Source organism: Triturus cristatus, chromosome 11 (assembly GCF_964204655.1).
Source record: "Triturus cristatus chromosome 11, aTriCri1.1, whole genome shotgun sequence".
Taxonomy (NCBI): Eukaryota; Metazoa; Chordata; class Amphibia; order Caudata; family Salamandridae; genus Triturus; species Triturus cristatus.
This window is the reverse complement of record NC_140594.1, coordinates 845,269,835-845,294,309: the sequence shown is the minus strand read 5'-3', so window position 1 is coordinate 845,294,309 and position 24,475 is coordinate 845,269,835. Positions and strand designations below refer to the sequence as shown.

General features: G+C 46.6%; 2 protein-coding genes and 1 pseudogene across 2 annotated transcripts in view; 1 reads left to right on the top strand and 2 right to left on the bottom strand.

Annotated features, from left to right (window-relative positions):
• Positions 1-24,475, top strand: part of LOC146785512 (uncharacterized) — a 182,320-nt gene that overhangs the window by 100,393 nt on the left and 57,452 nt on the right. The gene's annotated exons all lie outside the window — the stretch shown is intronic.
• Positions 5,725-18,137, bottom strand: LOC146785514 (transcription factor IIIA-like). The gene is made up of 9 exons (XM_085634633.1): positions 17,880-18,137; positions 13,697-13,797; positions 10,758-10,845; positions 10,339-10,427; positions 9,712-9,785; positions 8,873-8,953; positions 7,530-7,759; positions 7,197-7,250; positions 5,725-6,421 (listed from the first exon to the last, which is right to left on the bottom strand). Exons 1-9 carry the CDS (start codon positions 18,018-18,020, stop codon positions 6,170-6,172), a joined length of 1,110 nt encoding a protein of 369 aa, XP_085490759.1. The 5' UTR covers positions 18,021-18,137; the 3' UTR covers positions 5,725-6,169.
• Positions 21,132-22,447, bottom strand: LOC146785513 (deubiquitinating protein VCPIP1 pseudogene; annotated as a pseudogene).

Genomic DNA, 24,475 nt, shown 5'->3' with positions numbered 1-24,475 from the left:
ACATCGGTCACTCCCAACTGTACACTGATAGTTAAGAAACATTAACTTTGTATAATGACAATTGTATAACATCAGCCGTGCACATGACTATGCTGTCTAGTTTGATCCACACGAAGTCTAGGCCTTAAGTATTGTACGTAATATTCCTTGTTTTGCCAGAACATTTTTACGGTATCCTGTTTGTGTTCAAGCGAGCTTCCCTCCTCCTATCTCCGGGTCTGACATATGACGCAGCGGATGTAATTTTGTATGCACTACCTCCTCGCCTATCACATCAACTACATGAAATTATGTACAATTGTGTTGGATTATTCCTGTCTGTCCTAAGACTCTGAACTTTGAAGCAGAACGAATGAAAGCCCTGTACGAAGTAGAAGTACGTGGTATTATGGGGATAGATCCGAACTAAACAAGCTGGCGAGATATGTTAAAAGGGAGGACTGTGGAAATTTAGTTCGTATCTGAACGTTATCTGCGCCATCTTGTCTTTCCCCAAGCGCCACACGCAGAAAACGCACGACGGCCATTTTAGGCCCCATGGTCTCATTGCCGATCGCCAGCGCGTCCCCCAGACGCTGCAAACATCCCCCACGCGCCGGCCACCCCCGCTCTCTCATACATGGGCCATAAACCCTCTCCTTCTGCGCGACCCTGCCATGGAACCACATCCCGCGCCTGACCAACACCTCCTTTCATCCCATACATGGTCATACATCCTTTTGATAACCCCTTCCTCTGCGCCCGATTGCCCGAACCGATCCCAGGCCATCACCTAGCCCTGCGGATGCAGTTTATTGCCCCTACCATAAGGGAAACCACCTCACAAAGGGATTACAGTAGATCAAGGCCCCCACCCCCTGAGACCCGACCAGTCGCACACACCCCCAGGAATTGGCAGCATGTCCAGCTGTGTGATAGCCATCTCCTACTGTGGGTTGGGTGGGGACTTCTACTGTAGATATGTGTGGGAACAAGCTTGAAGTGGGGATTCCAAGGATGTCTTTCTGTACATCAAAGTCTCAACAAGAATGTATCACGTGTAATAAAGCAATCAACCTGTGTATAAGAGGCCAGGCCTCAGAGATGTGGTTAGAGCACCTCAAGACGATACCTTGCTGTCCGATCTGACGTGTTCTGCTCCGACGGAATAAAACTGTTTCCTGCCTTCCAGTCTCCGGCGCCTGCCTCTTTTGTTGGTTAATCATCGAATGGTATAAGAGGCGATTACCGCCGGGCAATACTTGAAAGGTTATCGACTGAAACTGCCGCTACCATTTAACATGACCACATTGAGATTTAACAAGTGAAATTGTGTCAGGGTTGTGCCAAAAAAGTGACACCGACCAAATCTGGGCCTCAACTTGTACATTTAGGTTTTGGAAACTGCCAAAAACAATTGGCAAGAAGAAATTTGCAACTAATTAAGCAGAACAGATTAACTGCCAAAGTCTGCATTTTAAGATCTTAAGGGGTTGAGGCATCTGCTGCAGAATTATTTGTGTCCTTAGCAAACTGCAGAGAACTAAGGAGGTTAATGCATGGTGAGATTTGGATTTGGTCTAGTGTCCGTGTTGATCAAAGTAGCATAGAGGATTAACGCGACTCCTACAAAGCACATCATGTAACATGTAAATTACAGTTTATTTTATGCAGCTAGTTAAATGGGTAACTGCTTTTAACAGTTCCTTTTGTTACTTGAGGTTCATAAATTGTAGTCCTGATATAGCACAGTGCAATATGAACATGTGCCTCTTCCGCCTACCATCAAATGGCACTCCATCTGTAATGCAAGATTCTTCACACCCTTTGGATTCTTGGTTTCATCGCAGGCCCTTTGGACGGCGTCCACCGCAGCAGTTTTCCAAAAGCTCATGAGGGAATGTATTTAGGCATGCATGGGGTCTTCATTCCATTCCAAGAAGATCTATTAATTATGTGACAAGAAATTAACAAATGGCCGTGTATCCTAGAAGCCAACAGATGGACTGCCTGTTGAGTCCAATAAATGAATTTTCTGAATGAATGTACTACCTAGTACATGTATTGCACTCGGAAATTACATGTGCTTGAGCAGTGGCTCAAAAATATGGGCCAATTCTATTGGTGAATTGTCAGAAAGCATTTAACAAAGTTAAAGAAGCAATTTGGGTTGCACCACTTGAACACTTTGGTTGGAGGGGATTGGGGCAGTTTACACACCAAACAGGCAAAGATGCGGTAGCCTTTGCTTTGAGGTCTTGACACCAGCATAATAAATGTATTCACTTGCAGAACATGAAGCACTAGCCTGTAGTTAGGCGCTAGACTAGAGCATTTCTGCAAGTTCAATTGGTGGAGAGTTTAAAGTAGAAACCACAAGCCCTTGGTTAAACTGTCAACCACTAATGGCTTGAAAAGTATCAGCTGGGATAGAAAGAATGCCATTGCATCAGTAAGGCCACATTTAGGATGGGTAGTGTAGAGCATGTTGATGGTTCCTGTGGAAGAGGGCATTTGGAAGGTCAAAAAGGTCTTGCACGCCTGGTATAGGTGGCGAACTCAGTCCACAAGGGGGCAGTAATGCACTTTTCACAAAAGATGTGCACATTGAAAGTATCATCAAATGTGGAATTAAACGTGGAGGATGTAAATTGGGAACATTGAACATGGAAGTAAGACATTGGTAACAGTTATGAAAGTTCCCAAAGTAGTGCAAAGGTGCACGCCTTGATAAAGGATGGAGTACAGCAGGGTAGAGGTTCAACTGAGATCGTGATAGAGTAATTTAAATTGTTCTCTAGTGACCCCACGTGTTACGTCGTCAGACCCCATGTGTCAGGAAAAAAACCAATCACCAACTCTGACAAGCAAATTAAGCCCATCCAGTATCAAGAACTTTAAACCACGACTACACAGAGTGGATCTGGACATTTTACACTTCTCAGAATCCCACACCTTGAATGAATGCCAGTGGGTTTACCTCTTACCTACAGCTCTCAGCCGACTAGGATCTGCCACTCCCCTCCAGCATTCCAGCTGCTCCATGACATGCCAGATGTCCATCCTGGTCCCCTGCACTTTCAACATGCATAGAGACCAGGTGATCTAGGCTTCCCAGGCTTTTTTTAGCCAGTGTACATGTGTATTTAAAAGTGTCTGCTGAAGAAAATCTGCTCCCCTTGCCTACATGCTTGGCAGAATCCACATCCTAGAAACCTAAAATGCACAAAACTAAAAACGTAAACTCATCAGTTGCTCATCAGCGTTGACCATGCGTGTGGCCCTCACTCATGTGGCCCTCACTGCCATCTCCTTAATTACGGATCATGCAAAATACTCTCATTTATACTGGATGAACAACTAGCATAGGAAAGAATTACAAGTACCACCTTTGGCTATTGGATGGCATCTGAGGTTCCGTCTCTTAAGGCAACATTTGATTAACGATGCAGGCTTTGTACCTATCCAGACTTGGGTTACAATTTTACCAGCTACTAAAGATCAGATTAGCAGCTCGTTGGCAAGCGGTGCTTCCATGAGGCAGTCTGCATGATCCGATTGCACCACAGTTCTGATCGCCCTCTAACCATTTGCTCCCTGCACATTCCAGATGTATGTAGAGGTCCTGCTTGGTACATAACTCATTAATAAAGGGCACCCGGAGGCACAATGTGCTGAATAGCTAGGGAAATGGTGGTTGCTCTATACAGATTAATGCCCCCCTGTAAATGAGAAACCTCATGTAGTATTTACAGAGACCCTTATGTAGTACCACGTTTGTGCCTCAACTACTCCTGCTTGAAGCATGGAAACCCAGACAGAACTTCACGCTCTGCCCCCAAGGTTTAGGACTCCTGAACTCCCCATGAACCATGTACATGCCAAAAACATTAATTGCCACTTTTACAATACAGCATACTTAGGTTCTGTATTAAGCCTATATCTTTAATGTTATGTTCTCTCCTACTTCTTCGCTCAAGGATCACACCCAACGATTCCCTGGTAACAGCAAGACTGGTACATGTATCAGCACAGGACCAACTTCAACACTTGCAAGTCATACAAACACGTAGAATTTAATTGCAGCACTTTCAATCCTATACACATTTCTGCATTTTGTTAGCACTATTCTGGTGCATTTTGTTTCGAGTCTTACCATAATGCTTCTCTGTACAGCAGAAGCCAGACTCCCCAAAATCTGGTTTGAATTAATGGATTGTAACCAGCATCAAGGTGTAAACCTTTACTCAACTTTGATATCGTCAAGTACGCCCAGAAATGAAACTACCCAGCGATGAAGCCCAATACCACCTCCAACCATTCCAGTGGCCTTCAGTGCACCCCACAGCGGCTCATACCATTACAGAGACTCCCCAGAGCACCTTTGCACATCCCTAATAACCACAGAGCTGTTTTCTGCATGCGCCATCTCTTCGCAGCTCAGACATGCTCAACAGGTCTAGCTTCGACACCAGTGAATGGTTTTGTTGCACACCTGCATCTTGTAGCAGTCCAAGACATTTAGTAGTAGTACACAGGAAAGATGCTTTGCCTGAATACACAGACAGACGAGTTGCAAGATTGGAGAGGTGGATAGCTGGACCTCTGGTTAGTATAGCTAAATTTACAAGGGCTTTGAGAAACTGAAGTTAAGCTGACACTATGCTGCCCTCGCTTACTCCTGGTCAGACTGTCAGAATGGAGATAGTCCGATTCCGCTTCCCAAACTTAGGTCAGGTACTCTCGGGACTTTCTTCGAATACTTTTCAATGGTTCTCTGGTCGGGAAGAAACTTCACTTCATTCTGTGGCAAAAGTTTGTCACTAGGGATCAGCTGGGAAATTAGGTCTGGCCTAGTTTTAGCCACTTACCATTTCGTCAAGACACGAACCGGGAGTCACGTTCACAACCAGGAAGAGTAACTTGCCACCCCAGGAGCGAGCCACACACCACTGCCCTCCAACTTTCACTTGCTCATAATCTCGTTTCAAAACCTCCCTCAGTGTGATGCATCCGTTTCCAAAGTCTGTTCCTATTTTGTGAGCGTTGAATCCTCGAAGCTGCAGCTTGAAACTGCCTTAACTATCACTCATTGAGTCAACTATTCTTTCAGTTTATTTACACATGTATTACTTCGCCGCCTTTGTTGGCTGCCTCTTTGCTGGTGGTTACATTGGTTTAGTTTAAATGCTTGTTCTTTAGCCCCCCACCTTATTTATATTCCGTTCTAGTTACACTCCGCATACTTGCACACTGCTATTTATTTTCTGCCCTCCTCGAGTAAAGTTACTCCATGTGAGGGGTAACTAAACTTTTTTCATACTTCTTTTGAAGCTCTACACTCATGGCCTACATCCAACCTTTGATTTGTAGTTGTGAAATTACAATATCCCCTCTGCTTTGGTATTAGATTTTCCTACCATACCTCGCTTGTTTGGAGCGCCATATAAAGAACTATTAAAATAAATCGTCCCTTTTGACAGAGTACCTAATTCTTAAGTTTTGTTCTGCCCTAGCACTATACTAGGAAACTGCTTACCCCCAAAGAAGGTCTCCATCCACCGAAACTGGGTCTAAACCCACCAGTTCAGCTATACTGTACCAACCACCAGCAGATTTCCCCCCCCCCCCCCCCTCAAAACGCCCCCCCATCCTCCCAGTCTGCTCACCTTAACACAACCCCCAGCCTCAACCCGGTTTTACTTCTGCTTGGAGACCTCCCAAAGAACCAGGCCATATGCCAGCAGCTGTTTAAATTGAGCAAAACATGTTCACCCACAGGTTTATTGTACACTCCATCTATAGAAACAAGTCCAACTGAAAGCAAACCAGAAACACTTCATACTGGAGGTTGGACATTCGCGCACACAAACATCACTGAACTCAAAAGATAGTGCCGTACTTCACTTATTCCACAGTTTCGTAGAGTTCAGTTCACTCTGCAATAGGGCTGTGACAAAAAAGGAAACGAGGAGGACTGGAGTGCTCCTTCAACTAATCTAATCCAAATTAAATTAAGTGCAACTCAAAGGTAATCCATCTGGCTCTCAAAATGTTCCATTGGCCACTGGTGAAAAGTGCAGTTTCTTGACCACACATTATATGGTTGCCGGCGAGTGCTCGACAGAGTCTCTCAGTAGGTACAAGACGCTTCGCCTGTCCTACAGATCTTAGTCAGTAGAAACGGGCCTCAGAGGGCCTTCTCGGCCTTCCGACCACTCGGCAGGTAGAAGAGGTTCTCCAAGTTTAACTCTGGAGTAGGGGTGGTCCGGATCTTGCGCTCGTTGAAGAGACCGGACAGGTTACTCTCCACCTTGGTCTTGAAACGGAAGGCCAGCTTGCGATTGAAGAGACGGCTCAGATTGTCCTCCACCATTGGTATGTCGCAGCTGCGGTTCTGCCAGCGCCTTTTCCAGGACTTCTTAGTACGCCGTGGCTTCAACTTAATGGGAAACAATTAGCCACATGTAAGGCAAAGAAGCAACGCACAGCAACATGGTTAGCCACATTAAGTACCATCGCTTCAAGCATTGCTTAACCTGGGCTAACCGAGGAGGTCACTTGTCTTCAGGAACACCTATGTGACCCAGAATTACCCCACTCCACACAGCTCTTCTTGCTGACAAATTAGGTTCATACTACTATCAGCACATGAACACAGTCACCCCATTGCCTATAAAATAAACTGTACATACCTCAAACCCCCACTACACAAGGTTATACCTTTGAACTGATCAATCATACCAACCTTCCCATGTACGGATTCAATGACTGCCACTTCCAATGTGGGATTGCCACACTGTTTGTACACTATACTTCTATTCAGAAATAATTGTGCCACCTTCAATTGCCATCTATAGCCAGTCTACTCACAGCTACAATTAGAAACCCCCAATGCTGGAGGCAGAGTACTAAACTCAACCCTTGCACCAAGTCACTATCCATCTCTAGAGCCAGAGTGCCATGCCGATGAAGGCTCACATACTCTTGCATTCTTCCAAACTCCAGAATATCCCAGTGACATTCTTATACGGACACTAGTTACTCCACCATTCTAGACCCCCTCTTGTATCACATTTCCTTCCAACACCAGACCCATTGATTGTGATAACTCCTTAGGACTCACTTGGATTCCCACAGTCTGACCCCGAGAGCACTAGCTCTTTTCCAGGGCCCATTGGTGCCTCCTGGTTATTTTAAGTGGCTATTGTACCTACCTGCAGCTTCTTCCTGTCAGGATCATGGACGACAAGATGCCGGTTCAGGCTGGCCTAGAAACAGAAGAGCAAACATTCAGTATTAAGCAAATGGCACCTGCGTGGCGAATCATTTAAACACTACACCCTCATTTCAAGTCAAGGCAAGACCACCACAAAGATAGTCTAAACACACATTCTACAATCACTCTAGTAACAGAGCTTATCACCCCCAATAGTGTGATGCACCACCCCCAATTGAGGAGTATCTTCAGCCATACACTGCATCCCCTTATTGGAGGGGTGGGGGGGGGGGGGGAAGGAAGAGGGGTTGCAGAGTGCGCAAGGACTCACCCGCACGGCAAAGGCCTTTTCACAGCCTGGGAAGTAGCAATGGTGCTTCAGGACCTTAAGGTGGTCTTTCTTGATGTGGTGCTCTAGGTTGAAGACAGTGGTGAAGAAGGCCTTGCAGTCTTCGCGGGGGCACAGCAGCACAGGCTTATCGGGAGCATGAGAGAAGTTATGGCGCCGAAGGCCATTCTGCTTCTTGAAGATCTTCCCACAGAGGAGGCAGTTGTACTCCACTGAAGGAAGAGACCAAACATGCCTAAAGTAATTTAGATGGAATCCACCTTCCCCCGCCACCAGGTTACACCTGGCCATCTGTCTTTAAAAAGCAGAGGACGTTCAGAAGCAAATAGTAACCAATTTCTTTTTAGATGGGGTATGTCTATGGCAACAAATACACAGCCTATAATCCAATATACCCCCCCCCCCCCAAAGAAATCTACAGAACCGACACGAGAAACCAAAGTAAAAAAATGCAGCAATTGCTCACGCTTACCCACAAGTTACAGCATTTTTCTACATTCAGTAGCAATTCTCCAGTGGTAACCAAGGAGTGAAGACTGCCAACTAGGATTAATACAGCTAAATCCCTAGGATTAATAATTTGGAATGGAGGAGGAAAGCAGGCTTGAATTTGTAGACTACACAGTGACAATAGGTCTTCAGAACACCCAACAGCAGGTCAGTCAACCCGCAATGAAGGAGACAAAGTCCCTCTAGTCTGATGAAAAGGAAAAAAACTCACAGAAAGGAATGTTCAGAGGAAGGCCATACTCCCTTCCTGAACCATAAGAGACCCAACGACAGAGCCAGTCAATGCCCAAGAGCAGGTGATGTTGCTGTATTTTTTGGACAGGAGTCAGATAGTGCTAGAAACAGAAGATTTGTATAGGGTGTAGCTAATTGTATGGATCTGGAGTCTGGTATTGTAGGTTGAAAAACAAAACAGCCCCTTAAGATTCTAAACAAACGGAGCCAGTGACCATTAGCTAGCAGCAAAGGGCCTGCTACAACAGGGGTAGTGTTCGACAGCCCAACCCACCAACAGCAAACAGCATCCAAGGGCAGCGCTGCTACCTAAACAAGCTTCCTCCGCTTATGCAGCCTTCAGTCAACCCTACTTGTTAAGAGATTGACTTGGTGAGTTAACCGCTGCAAATGTGTGCCTGCAGGTCACAAAAAGAAATTGACCCTGCTGAGATTTAAATCTGTTTACAATCCCGAAAGTTATTTTAAGAACTCCTAGATCTGAAATCCTACAATAAATTCCACCGTTCGTGCAATAGCCAAAGCACAAAGCATGAAGCACACCACCTCATTCTCCAGCATCCAGAAAGATCCCACCTTACCTGGGTGAGTCTTGAGATGCTTCATGCGCCCGCTCCAGGTGTTGGCGACGGCCTTGCAGTCCTCAATGGGGCACGGGTACGCTAGCAAATTGTAACAATAGGAATTACCTCGGTATTGTTCTACTACTCAATATCCACCTTGGGTCCAGCGCAGGCAGAGCCCTACATCCAACCAATGTACAGTTGTGAGGTGCCAGTCTACAGCAGACTCCGGAAGCCTGCAAGCGCTGGGTTCGGACTTATGTAGAAATGGTCCGCACAAAACCACACAGTGCAACAGACAATGGTAGGATCATGAAACCTCAACATCAGCTCCTCCACACACAGGTAAGGCAACAAACGTCTTATCATAGAAGATCAGTGTACCACTGCAATACCTACTTACAAGCCAATACAATTACTAATGTAAACAATGGCACAATGTTCAACTGTTGAGCTGTTTAGGGGTGTGCAAAATTCATGTCATTTGGTTAATGTGGAATTTGCCTTTCGCAAAATTTCATATATTTGTCAAATCCATTCTATAGTACTATACTTTAGTGCAAAATGTGTCCTTGTGTCAATTTCTAACTGGTGGACACATTTGGTACTGAAAAAAGATAGCACAAAACACCATCATCGCGAACAGCCGCTGTAATTCTGGTTGTTCTTGCGCTCATGGGATGGAAGTTTGCGAATGGCGGTGTAATCGTCTGTGACATAATGGCAAAATTGCACAAGTGTAACATGAAATTCCACCATCGTAATTGAAGTTTAAACAGGTTACTGTGTTAAGTCTCAGTCTAAGCTCTACCAAAACCCCTTTACTGTAGGTTTGCATATGCCAAAGCCATCCCTACCAGCATGCTTTCTGTGGTGAGCTCTCCTCTTGGCCGAGCTTTCAAACTTCATTACACAGCCTGGACGCTGACACCTAGAAGAAAGACAGTCAGCCTGAGGAAAGTGAGATGGGGTGGGGAAAGGCATTAAGAAAAGAAAAAAGGGAAGGGAACAAGGGATCAACAACCAGACATCCAAACTCACCCTCCTGGGTCTTAACTGATGTATGCACAAGACCCACACTCCAACCAAAGTGGGATATCCTTCCACCCTCAAACACTGCAATTCAGTTAAATGCACCCCATCTCTCAAGAACCTGAACTAACAAGGTATGGTCTGCCAGGAATGCAATAAAAAAAAAAAAAATAAATAAATAAGATGCACCACTACAATCAGCCGCCATCTTACCAGCATCAATTCTGAGGCAACATTTTAAGCAGCTGGCACAGCGCAAATATGCCGCGAGTCCATCATACACAGACTGGGGCCACAGTGTTAAGACATCAGAGACTGGCATTGAGCTCCAGATTCAATACACCAGGTGGTCAAGGGTCCTTCAAGAACAAATCTAACAGCCCAAGAGCTGCTGGGGCTCCAAGAAACCACAACTGACTTGTGATCCGCACAATATAGAAAACAGCACTCACTCAAAAGAAAATGCGACACCATGCTCCTGCAGGTGAGTCTTCAAAGCGGCTTTCTTCTCGAACATTTTCTGGCATCCAGGAGAGGTACACTAGCGGGGAAAAAAAACATATGTATGTCGGATCAGCAAGAGCTACTTTAAACTGGGTTTAACCTGAAGCCCCAGCCAAGCCAGCTACAGAAGCCCCAGCCAAGCCTGCTACAGAAGATCACAAACTTTGGGGCAGGAGAAAACTGTCATTATGTTGAAGCAAGGCCATTTTAGAGTTTGGCAAGGAGGATGGGACAAGCACGTCCACAAAAGGCAAATTTTATGCACCGGTTTCATATGGACTCCATCAGTATGGGCTGCCTCAAGGACAGGATAGGCTGAACCACCATAGACAGGCTCCGATGTCCTACCCATGAGGGCGAGTGTTACCTTGTACTTCTGCACATGTCGGCGGCGTCTGTGCTTCTTGAGCTGTTTCCCCGTGGCAAAGGCAGCTTTGCAGCCTGCCTCCAAACACCTGAAACGAGAGAGGACAGGCCCAGGATGAGTGAGAAGCTGCAGACTGACAGCAGCCTGAGAAAGAAGAGTCTTGCCTTCTCTGAGCCTTGGGATTCGCAATGAGCATCTAGTAGTGTTAAAGATTAACTGCCGCCTTCCCAATGACCCAGGATGCTGAATACTGTTGCTTGTAGCACGCTTGCCAAGACTGGCACTCTTGTGGTAGCAGAGTTAGAGCAGTTATTGCATACTAAGAGCTGGTTTCAGACCCTGGACGTCCAATGTTCAATTCATGGCACTTTATTTCGATGCATATATCCTATGGCCCAACCCTTAAACCTTCTCTGATCCAATACTAAATGGGAACCTTCCCTACTTACGCCTGTAGACCCTACATTAGCTTACTATATAATGGCATACACTACAGGCAAGTCTAGCAATGTATCAGTCTCTGCAAAGTAATCCAACTGCACAGCTTAGAAAATGGCTTGTGTTTGCAGTAAGTGACCGTCGGTGTGAATTGCTGAATATGTGACCAAACTAGCAATAGTCAACCCACCTCTGCCCAATCACCCACCCCCTCCTACTTCCAAGCAGATAGGAGGATCAATCCTACATGCAAGCTTTGGCTTTCACCAAACCAGGCAGGAATACCTAGCACTGAACGCCCTACTTGTACTATACCAAAAAAGCAACCACTGATAGATTAGATGTTCTAGAGACAGAAGTGGCAGCGACGGCTTCAAAAACAGCTGTTTTATTTATACAATGGAGTGAGTCCACCAGCAGCAAGTGTGTTTGTAAACCCTGCCAAGCTACAAAGATGTTCTCCAAAGCAGGAAAAAGGACTTTGCGTTTAGGGATTCGAACAAAAAGGTTAGACATTTGATTCTGCTGAAAAGTTTCTCCATTGTTCACTAGTGCTCCATAGCAAGAAAGACGTGTACTGGAAGAGCAAGCAGCAAAGGTCTCAAAACTGCAGTCAGGTGGTTAGGTGCACTTGGAACTTTAGGAGGATTGAGTAGTTCTGGCAGACAATCCTGTCTGTGCCTTGGAATGGGCTGGTGGCCATCAGGATTACAGCTTCCCAAAGCATTTCAAGTCCGGTGGCCAAGAGAACCCTTCAGCGACTCTTGGGTTCTACTTGTCTTGGATACTGGTGGGTCGCTGGTGTGGCTCCTTTATGGTAAGGATTACTATTTTCCAGAGAGATAAAAATCAGTTTGGACTGCCTGCACAAGGCTGGCTGGTGGAACTGGAGAGTAGAGGTCTGAGGCGAACCAGAGCATCTCCAGACACTTAGTAGGTGAAGACAATGTTACAGGTTGGAGCCAAACCGATAAGACAATATTTGGAGTAGGCAATTGGCGAGTATATGCTAGACTTATCACCTTGTCTACTCTACCACTCAGGCAGAGAGACAATGCATCTGGTTGAGGGCAGGAAGGTGAGCCCAAGGGCAGACAACCAGATCAGTGCCCCAGCATACTTTTTAGAAGCTGGAATGACATGGACAGCAGGCATCTCTTCAGTTAGCACATGCCCACTCCTAGTTGTAAGCATGACCTACATTAAATGCCATTCATTTATGCTGCCACTTTGCCAGGCGTTGGTGAGATACTGCTAGGGCAGGAGGTAAACATTACAGGGGGTCTAATCCTGTGCACACCATGACCTTCTGCTGACTGTTGTGTGTTTTACGAGTAATCGCCTCCAAGGACCCAATCTAACAGTGTTGGATTTTTGTGTAAACCACATTAAACAAAGAAAGTCGTTCTGATCAAAGGTTTTCATTGAACCAATCTTAGCTTATAGCAAGAATGTGTTCATGAAGATGAAGAAACAGACTGAAATTCTCTCATTAAACTGTCCTTTCTCCAGGATGCTGTTTTTGGCTCTTAACGGTCAGGGAAATTAGCCACCCTAATCCAGTCGTTCCGCCACTCCACCCTTTCGTTAACTGCCCCCCCCCCCCCGCCCATCATGTCCACCCACCCATTTTCCCTTCTTACCCCTTTGCCACGCTGCCCTCTTTCTTCCTCCTTTTTTGTTTTAAGTTCTGGGTTGCGGTAGACATACAACCGCAACCATCTTTTTTTATTTACATTTACCTTTACTATAAAATCAATTTGACTTTTCTGACATTAAGTTTCATCAGCCTATCAGAATAACTTCATTTCAGAAATTCCTGAGAACTAGGGCCGACACTAGCCGGTGATCATATCCTAAGCCCTGGGACACCATCAGCTACTTCCACGATAGCTGCTAGTAACTGGAATTTAGAAAAGCTGGACAAATATGGCTTAGTGAGAGGCAGATGCCCCTAAGCCCACAGTAGAAAGCTTTCCTGAACCATGGGATCCACACCCAGACTTGGGCACTTGCTCTGGGGTTAAAAGGCCACTTTGCTGCATCTTGGAGCGGCACCATCCGCAGCCCTTCATGGTGCTCTACAGCAGGCACCACAGTGGTCTCTGGGACCAGAGACCATCAAGTAAAGTTAGCAGAGGAGAAACTTCACTGGAAGGGACAAACGTGACAAGGGTGTGGAGCGGCTTCTTGTAGCAGACAGCAGGGTCACAGGCACAAAGTTTAGCTGAATCAGGAGGGATTTAGTGGTTGAGACAACTTTGAACCCCGTGCACCAGTTTAGTATTTACTTGGTTAGAACAACACTTGCCAAAGACTCTACCTGGGACCTAGTAATCTTGTGCTGAACAAGGAGGTGCTTGAAGGACTGAAAGGTTGTGGCAGTGACACCCTCAACTTAGGCATAAGTAGTATTCTAATAAGCACGTACCCCTTACTTACCCACTAGTGCACCCATCCTCCACTTAACCCAAGGGTCCCTCACCCTGCCACCTCCTCACCTGAAGTTTCTAAGGCCCGCATGCTTGGCCAGGTGCTGCCTGAGGTGGTCCTTGCGGGTGAAGCTCTTATCACAGTCTGGTTGGTCACACCGGAGTGGTTTCTATGTGTAGATAGAACAGAAGCAGGTGAGCTTGGCATGAACAGTCTAGCAGGATTGATCTGTAGTTTATGGTAACGTGGCTGCAGTACTCCGTCCAAGGGCTATTGATTGCCAGCATACGGTTACTATGACCCCCAATGGGAAGGGGGTGTAGACAAAAAGCCAATTCTGAATCAGTAGATTGCTACTGTGCTTAGACGCATATGAAACCACATTCCTTCTCTGCTTGGCATAACCCCTACATTCACTTGTTAAATTAAAAAATCCTATAAAAAAAAAAGAGCAGGGATGCCGAGGGGGGCAATGCGGAGGATTTACAAGACCAAGACAGAGGTTCTTCGACTAGTGCTCCCAACGTCTTAAGTTTCATTAAAAAAAATGTTAAGATTACAAAAGAGACAATTGGTGTGATGGCTTAAAAAGAACAAAGTGTTTTGGCGGGTATTAGTAAAGGACACCTTAGTCATTTCAACAGTTACTATAATGATAACAGCTGGATAAAGTTATGTCCTAGTGCCCTGGGTCTTTCATATTCACAAGTTGGAAGATTCCAAGAGAATAAGGAAGGAGATGAGACAGCATTCGGCAGCCAATGACTTTACACAAGCTAGTTTGACTCCATTGTCTAACCTTATAGTGCCTTAAAATGAAGCATTGGGTATGTAGTGCTTATGGACGCTCTGGCTCAGCTGCTGGGCAAAGGCAAAGAGGGACCTCTCCAGCCACTTCACTCACCTTGGGAACCCACACACCGAGGGGTTTCATTTTCATTCAGAGAAGTGGCCTGTGCACCAGGGTCAGGCTGGCCACATCCACATAGAGAGAAAACAGAGTGATCACACTGCTCAGACCTCAGCTCAGGCAGTCCGCCTGCAGAACGAGCCTTTCATGATATATGGTATTGCGGGGCAGGAATGTGCCCTGCGGACATCCTACGTAAAGACTACAGTGCCACTCACATCTGTGACTAGGTGCACCACTACACTCTGGATCAACCTCCAAGTAGATGCCTTTAAGAACCAGACATCACCCTTCAGTTGCTATGCAGAAGGAGTGGATCCGATTGTCAAGTGGCTATGGACTGGCTCCTGCAGATCCCACTAGTCATCTATATCCCTAGTGAGGACTGGTGAAAGACCTGTGGGCATAGCATGAGAGGAGATCTAAGCAACACGTTTGGAGACTGGGCCACCCACCAAGGAGATAAGAGGAAGTGACCAACCGATGCTCCCCGAGAGGAGGGGTGGTGAAGCTGCATAATGGTGGAGAGGGCATGACTAATGACAACCTCTGCCCCAAAGGCCTTCGAATCAGCAGGCCACCTTAGAGGGGTGCTACAGTTAGACGAACCCTGTACTTAAACACCCCTAACACAACAAGCCCTCGAATGAAGTTAGGCACACACCCTGATGGAAATTTCCATGGACATAGGTAATTTGGCTTCAGAAACGTTTGAAGCCTGAACTCTATTGAACCATTTAGTTTTTAGGTGTCTCCTGAGCTAGCGCATGCGCTGGTCTGGCGACACATTTAGTGAGTGGGCTTTAGAAATGCCACCACAAGCTTTTGCTGGTGTAGAGCGTGGGGTTACGCGCAGAGTAACATGCATTCCTCGATCAGGCGCCATCTGGCTTTCCTCTCGATTGCGCTCCCAAGCGCGCTCTTCAAGGCTCCTCCCCTTCCCCCACCACAGAGCACATCTCACAGCCGCGCATCTTGCTTGCTTTGATTTAAGCTTGTGTTTGTTTTGCAACTGTAGACATGCCTGGTTAACTTGGAGCTAGAAGAGTGCTCTGCTCAGTGTACACACCTACATTGGACGTGTTCTGGCTGCCTGCACAGAATGGTGTGCTCTGTGAAGCTTCTGCGTGGTGCTTTAATCACCCCCTGCACTCCACCAATCCTTTTAGTGTCGGACTATAATTGTGAAGAGACGCGGCGTGCGCCTGCGATTCCTTGCATTCCATTGCAAGCCAGAATTGTCATCCCAGCAGTTAAAACACTAACACCAACCATGCATCATTTATTGCAGAGCAGTCCATGGCTGTGGTCAACGAAGCTGAATGCATGAAGCATTATTTCTCACTTGCCCTTGTGACTGCTGGAAGGCTCCATGCTACTCCACACCATACTTTAAATATAAAGGGAGGAGGTTCGTAAACCCCTGCCCCAGATGCTGTTCTTTCAGGGAGAGAAAACGAACAATTTCTACTCATTTCATTTTCTTATCCCTAGGCACGTTTCGCTCTGCGTGAGCTCTTCAACTATGCACAGATGGACCACATTGACGGAATGCATTGTGGGGGCCACCGAGCAGTATTTTACCTGAAACCCACAGCTGGTGCCTATTGGAGAGGGTCAGGCCTGCTTTTAGCAAAGGTGCACGAAGATTGTGGTTTGTGACTAGCACCTCTCACTTCTAAAGTGTGGGTTGAGAGCAGCCACTTTCACCCGAGGCAATCCTAGCAACTAGCTATAGCCTTAATAGCCCCCACCCCCCGAAAAAGTATCTGGATAGCGTGAAGCAGCCATAGCTGCAAGTGGTTGAGAGACCTTGAGACAGTCATGGGTTTATAAACATCAATTCATGTATTGGAATTCAGTAAAGAAACTACACAAAGAGGTCATTGTAAGGTGACAAGACAGCTCGGTGTTTTATCACATGCACCCGATATCCAAGCGACGGTTCAAATCCGACCAAGGTCAACGCAGCCTTCATCTTTCAAGATAGGGATTGTAAAATCTGTTACCTTACAGATTGTTAACCCCACAGCTCTTGATTGGGCCTCCTTGTACCCAGGGGGTCGAAATGCATATAAAGAAGAAAAAAAAAAACTGATGCTTCGCGCAATGGGGCGGGGTGTTAAAAGTAATATTTGGGGGTTTTACTTTCAAGTGACTACATATAATAAACAGTATGACACCTTTATCAGTTAATGCACTGCAGTAGTCTGTGTGTACGTAATCAGACAACTACATAACTACAGTCTGGTTAGAGAAGTGGACAATAGGGACTCGGGCATGTTTATGGCTACACAGTAACTGTCACAGAAAGCACTGAATATGAAGGTCGTCATTTTAAACTTGCATTACACGTCATAAAAGATAGGCCACTACAAAATGCACAAAGATGTTTAAAAAAAAAAACCTTCCAATACATTCATGTTCGTAATATTCAGACTAAGTAGAGTAGTTTTTTGTAACTCCTAATTAAAAGCACGCACTTCAGATAACAACTCCCTTGCATTACCACTAAAAAAAATAACAAAATCTGTCACATCAAGAAGCTTCAAGTGATTGTTAACTAAAGCCAATGCCGTCTCCCAAGCACCCTTTACATTTGCAAAGTAATTAGTTGCGCTCATTTACATTTCTTTCAGGCAAGCAGGCACCCTGGCAGGAAGGCTGGTTTAGCTGTCTGCCCCTCCCGCGGTTCCACAGCCCAGGAAACTCACCATCTTGCACTTCGGCTGAAGCATTTCAACGGTGGAATAAGCCGTCCCGGCCGGGACTGGCTTTCCACGAAAAGTAGAGAGGGAACGGTTTTTCCTCACAAAAAAAAAAAAAAATCCATGGGCACTAGGAGTGGGACACGTGCCCCTCCGAATCTACTCACTGACCACTGCTTGTACCCAGGCGCGCAACACCCATTGGACTCACAGGGCTTCAGCCCCCCCCCCCCCCCCCCCCTCTCGTGTGTGGCAGCCCGGGATGAGACAGCTTCCCGGCGCACACACAGCCGCACCCTGAGCACTTCACAGGTCTTTAAAAGACCATTTGCATGTTAATGAGGCCTCGCTGTTTCACCCCTTCTAAGAGCCCCTGCAGCTCCACTCTGCCTCTGGCTTAAAGATTCAGCCCCCCCCCCCCTGAAATTTGGCTCTAGTTGCGCCTCTGCTTGTACCTCACCCTCTCATACACTCTGCATCCATTACTGCATTCACCGCTCACGGTAAGGGGAGAGGGGGGGGGGGGGGGTCGAACATATATGTTTTAAAAAGTTTTTTTTTTTTAGGGTATGGACTTTACCTCAACTCCTCCAACGAAGTACCGGCATTGACCGCGGTACGCACTGCCCTTACCTCCCCGCTGTGAGTGCACATGTGCTCCTTGAGCCTCCAGCCCTTGCTGAACGCAGCCACGCAGTCCTTCGCGGGGCAGCTCATCTTCGCAGGGGCAACCTCCCTGGGGGTAGCTACACCCGACTTCATAGTCGCAGACATCAGTAGGCCTCTCCACAGACCCCGCTCGCTCGGGTGATTGACACGCAGTCTCTTTCTTTGCTACCGCTCTCGTTGTAGTTTTAACCTTTACTATCCGGCTCTGGCGTGGCGCTTTACCAGCTTGATATACACCAGGCCCACCTGAGACCCGCCCCTTCATTAACAACCTCCGAGGGCGGCGCACTGAGTAATATAACGAGGCAACACCTGAACCACTGCACGTGCTCTCCAGGGCCCCCCTCCGCCCGCATGTTCCTAGCCGAAGAAGGTCGCCCAGTGCTTTGCAAACTCCCAACTCTGAGGGGGCGCGCTGCAGCGGCCAAGGGTCTGCAGCCGGAGCTCTCACGTTTACAAGTTCCATGCGTGGCCAGCAGCTTATCGTGTCAGGGTTTTTTCATTGCATTACGGGCGTTGTAGTTCTACTGGTCAATGAGGGCTTCAAGTCCGTGAATTCAAAGAAAAACCTGGACTGCATGACAGTGGCTTAATGAACGTTGAGGGGGCTCCCCTACAAGGAACACAGAGCGCCCCCGCTCCGAATTTAACCCGGAGCTCTCAGGTCACAGTACTGTGCTGAGAGGACCCCCTGCAGCTCGCCCCCCCTCTCACCACTGGGGCTGCGGGGGCCCTGTGTTACCCCCCTGCAGCTTGACCTACTCGGGTATGGACAAGGGACGTTCTGTGGTGCGACTTCCTGTTATAACCACTAGGACCAGGGCTTTAAGTGGGCCGGGTCTTGCCGGTCCTCACCAACGGCAGTTCTTAAAAGCAGGTGGCGAGACGGGTCCCTATCGGGCTCTCCATTTTTACCTCCAAGGAGGGGGATGGGGGACTTAACTCTGCAATAGTACCATCTGTCACTGCTTTTGATGCAACTTCAAAGAGACCCAATCCTTAAACTTAGAACAAACCAGACACATTCATCTTTTGAATCACAGGATGTTGAGCCATCAGTAAGGCTCAACCTGCTTTCGCAGCTTGAAAGTTGGCAGCTCTAGACGTACACCACAACCTTGCACGCAAGAATGGAAGCATTTTCAATCTTCTACAAAGGAAGCCATAGTAGTTGCTTATGTATCCAATACAACTAACAATCATTGGCAAAGCCAATAGTCCTGGCTGGTATTAAGTGTGATGATGTTTGTTGTGTTATATATCTGGATGTTTGGACAGAAGCAGAAAAATACCAGTGGGGTAGCAGGCTATGCTAAGCACAGATTTTTAGCTTGTGTTTTAAGCCACGCCCTTAATTTAATCGGCCACTCCCCTTTGAGCGACCCCCAGTTTTTTCATCACTCTTAAAGTCATGAATAGGACATTATCTGGTTCTGTAAAGGCCTAGTGGGATGACGTGGTTTTTTAACAGAGTTTGGTATATGGCGCTGTAATGGATCATGAGATGGTCTATGGGCTATGGCTCTGTATTGATGTATGGAGCAGCGGTCGTAGTGCATTAAAAAAGTACAGGAATAGTTTTCTGTAAGTTTTTTTGGTCTTTCACTGTTCGGTATACAAAATAACGTGCAGCTTAAATGAAAAATACATTTTAATAAGGTTGTTTACTCATTGGGAAAAGCACTATAGTAAATTATGAAACCTCTATTAGTTAATGCACTGCAGAGGTCTGTGTGTAGCCAGAGAGCCACAGAATTAAATCTTGGTTGGTGCAGTGGAGAACAGTGACTTCTGTATTTTTAGTGCAACGAGGTCACAGCCTGTTCCAGGAAGCACTATGAATATGTAAGCCATTATTTTAAACTTGCATTACACACAGAATAAGATAGACATCTACAAAATGTGCAAAAAGGTTCAAGATAAAATGGTGCTTCCAAAATATAGATTTTAGTAATACACAGAGTGTTCATAATGCAATTGTTTTTTACATTACTATCCCTTCAATACCTACAGGGGTAGTAAGCTCTATATGAATACAATTAAAAGCACACACTTCACAGTGCAGTTGGTAACTTTTTGCACTGCCACTCAAAAAGAATAAATCTCTGTCATTACAAAGCTTTGAGTGATTAGACCGATTAAAGCCACTACTGGCTACAAAGCATCCATTACATTTGCAGATTACCTTTTACATTAGCAGATTAACTTGTGGCGCACATTTGCATTTCTTACAGGCAGCAGGCACCCTGGCAGGAAGGGTTGTTTAGCTGTCTGCCCGGCTTCAGTTGAGCAGCTCAGGAGACTCACTGAATAACACTTCACCTGAAGCATTTAAATTGTTAGTGTCTTTTTACAAAAAGTAGAGGAATAGTATTTCATAAATTCAAAACGTATGGGCATGTTGTGCCCCTCCAATCCCGCCTCCTTCTACCACTGGTATGCAGTCATGTTTGACTCTGTTATCAATTACAGAGCACAACCAATGGCATGTCTTATTATCTGACTTAGTGGTCAGTAAGGTTTTAATAAACCCAAATGCAAATACAGTACAAGTAAAGGAAAAACATCAGATGTCAATAGCAATCTGGTAGACAAATTGAAGATCCATTGGAGTCTTGATGTAAATGACTCAAGGTACAAGATAGATGAGCAGACAGCCGACACGTGTTTTGTCATGTTGATACGACTTTTTCAAGGCTCGCAATTGTTTTGTAACAGTGATTCTAAAAATTCTTCTGAGAGACCCTGTAAAGTTTTCTAGGGATCTCAAATAAACTAGGAACAATCACAACGACGCCACAGCGATCCTCATGGCATACGACGTATCCAAAGTAAAATAATCAGGATAGGCAGAGGCCTGTGTTCTGGTGCGCTGCAAGTAGAAGTTCAAAATGTGGCCAACAGTCAAAAAGTAAACATCAAAGTGGTGTTAACGAACATGAAGACGTCCACCGTAGTTCAAGGCAAGCTTCTGATATGATGTGAAAATACTTATATTTGTATCGAATTGAAGTATAAATTAAGGACTCGTAATTAAGATTCCCAAGGTCCCATCATACGATAGTGAGAGAACTAAATATCTTCGTCCTACTCGGCGCGTTGCATCCTCCAAGAATGGCGCACCAGAACACAGGCTTCTGCCTATCCTGATTATTTTACTTTGGATACTTCGTATGCCATGAGGATTGCTGTGGCGTCGTTGTGATTGTTCCTAGTTTATTTGAGATCCCTATTCTTGGCGGCCGTTGTCACATCTTCGGGCTGGGCTCCGATAACGCCAGTGCGGTGGTAAAAGTAATGGTGCACGTCAGACACCAGGCTGGGGTGTACCCCGCACTTGTCCATGAACACCTCTTCCATGGCAGCCACCAGCCACAATAGATACATATCTTGCAGGCCACGGTCGTCACCGATCACGCAGTTGCCGTCATCATCCAGATGGATGTATGTGCTGATAATCTCCTGCGGCATCCCCCATTCCTTGGGCAGGAGCTTGGCAGGAAACCGGGGCAGCGCTGTGCCCTTGACACCCACCAGCGGGATGTAGTGGTTGCGACCAGAGCTGCTCCATGCAATACAGATGGACTTGTTCAGCTGCCCCTCCTTGCCCCTGCACTGCTCGGGGGGCACCAAGCCAGGTAGGAAGGTGGGCGAGTAGTCCCCAGGGCTGCGCATGCCGCTCAGCGCGTCCAGCAATATAACAGGCTGGTGCAGGACATTGGCCAGTCCAAAGACGTGCACGTCTAGAGGCACGCCATCGGGTGGCACGAAGAGAGGGTCGCACTCGCCCACGATTTTGGGCCATTCCGCTGCGTCAATAAAGTCACTCAGAAGCGCCCGGTAGCGCGGCAGGTTCCGCTGTAGGTGCGCCTGCAGGTTGTCTCGCAGCGTATGCCAAATCAACTTGTGGCCCACCAGCGCGCAAGACATGGCGTGCACCAGGCAGTGCCAGTCGCCGTCCATGTGCACCGCACTAGCCCCTCGCGGGCTCCGTTGGCCCGGCAGGCGGCCTTGAGTGTGTCGCGCAGATAAGACAGGCTGCCCGAGCAGTCGCGGCCATAGCCCACAGCGTCCACATGCTCGGGTTCTATGAGGAAAGCACGGTCTGCCAGGAGAGCGCAGTCGAAGACAGGACCCTGTCCCATGTCGCGCAGAGGCTTTGCCTTGCCGGTGGCCTTATCCATGCCGTAGCACGCCAGGATTGTAGATAGGAGCTTGCAGTGGTAGTTGCTCAGGCCCAGTACTTTTACAGGTTCATTGCTGTTGCTGGTCCCGCCGCTGCCTCGAGATTGGGCAGCACCGCTAACCCCCACAAGCACGTTGCGGAGAAGGTTGTGCAGTACCACGTCTGGATCGGTGACTTCTTCAACTCCGCTAAGCTGCCTCTGCTCATGCCGGCGACCGCACTCTGTGCACTCGATGCTTGCTGAGCCTTGGGCAGCCGGGAAGAAGAGCCGCGCCTGGCATTTGGGATCTGGGCAACTGCCCGAAAAGCTGCGCCGGTCTTTCCTCTAGGGTCCAGGCTGGGCCATGCCTACTGACACCCCTGGTGGGGCACCCTCACCAGGTCATCGCCCTCTGGGAGGCCTTTGTTTTGATTCTCTGTCCGACCAACACAGAAGCACCTCTCTTTGCCTTTTCATGCCTAGTGTAGCCGTTGACAGACTTAATGGCTTTCCCACCCACCGGCTGGCAATGCGCATTAAGCGTGGCACTCTTTTGGGACATGTAGTTCTATTTTGCCACCGTATTCTGCTTCTGGGGTTAGCAGATGTTTGCTATGGACTGCGAGAACCGGCATGCAGCTGTGTCGGGAGTGTTTATCTCACAATGCACGCTCGGACCTTTGGCACTAGCAACTGATGAATTGTCAACCAGAAAAGCGACCTGCGAAAATGGAGGCAGAGATATAGTTAACCCCTTCGCTGCCAGGCCTTTTCCCCTCCTGTGCCACGCCCTTTTTTGGCTATTTGGGGTAGTGCGCGCTGAGGCCTCTGTAACTTTTTGACCACATAAGGTATCCACGCCAAATTTGCGTCCTTTTCTTCCAACATCATGGGGATTCTGAAGGTACTCAGGGTTTGTGGATTCCCCTGGAGGGGTCACAGAAATTAGCCAAAATACAGCAAAATTTAGGTTTTTTGGGGGAAAATGGGAAAAACGGGCTGCAAATGAAAGCTTCTGGGTTTTTCCCTGCAAGTGTTATCAAAAAAGGGGTTGTGGGGCTGAAATCACCATTTTTCCAGCTTTTAGGGGATACCAGACTTTTGTCAGAAACCCAACGTTTTTTACACAGTTTTGGCATTTTTCTGGGACATAGCCTATTTATGCTATTTTTTGTGCTTTCGACCTCCTTCCAGTTAATGATAGAAATGGGTACAAAAGCAATAATGGATCCTGGAAAGCTATACATTTTAGAGAAGTAGACACAATTCTGAATTCAGCAAGGGGTCATTTGTGTAGATCCATCAAGGTTTCTTTATAGAAACTAACAGTTAAATATAGGACAAATTGAAAATTTGTTGAAAAAAAGCGCCTTTTGTGTCAACGTTTTCACCTGTAACTTCTTGTAATTATGACAGCTCTTTGAAAGCAATGTACCGTTACATCCACTGGACATTACTGGTTGTGGGGATATATAGGACTTGTAGGTTCACAAAGAACCCGACGAATCCAGAGCCAAAAACTGAGCAGCAACTTGCAATGGTTTTTTATTATGTACCGGGTATATAGTAATTATTCTGTAAAAATGTGTACATGGAAAAATCAGTATGAAAGACACCTATGTATTTCTGAAATGGGAACAAAATATAGAGTTTAGAAACAGTAGATATTTGCACATTTCCGAATTTGGGAATACTCATACTAGCATGAGAATTATCAGTCATTTTTTAGAATGACTTCTTTTTTACACAATGTCTTTCATTTGGAAGGCAGAAATGCATCGAAAGTCAATAGGTAATAACAGTTCCTTTACAAATCTGAATTACCCTAAGTCTCCTGATAAAAATGGTACCTCACTTGTAGGCGTAGGCATAGTGCCCACAACAGGAAATGGCTCAAAACCCAACGTGAACATACCACATTTTCACAATGCAAAATTACCCTTTTTTAGCAAAGTGCCTAGCTGTAGTTTTTTAACCCTAGCTCTGCCGGCACCTAGGGAAACCTAGCAAACCTATACATTTTTGAAAACTAGACACCCAGGGGAATCCAGGATGGGGTGACTTGACTGCCTCCCACCTGGTTCTGTTACCCAGAATCCCTTGCAAACCTAAAAAATTGCCAAAAAATACACTTTTCCCCCACATTTCTCTGGTGGAAAGTTCTGGAATCTGCATGGATCCACAAATTTCCACCCACCCCGCGTTCCCCAAAGTCTTCCGAGAAAAATGGTACCTCACTTGTGTGGGTCAGCCTAGTGCCCGCGACAGGAAACGGCGCAAAACGTAACGTGGACACACCTCAATTTTGTAGCGAAAAAGGACCCTATTTAGGCAAAGTACCTAGCTGTAGTTTTTGAACCATAGCTCCAGAGCCAAAAACTGAGCAGCAACTTG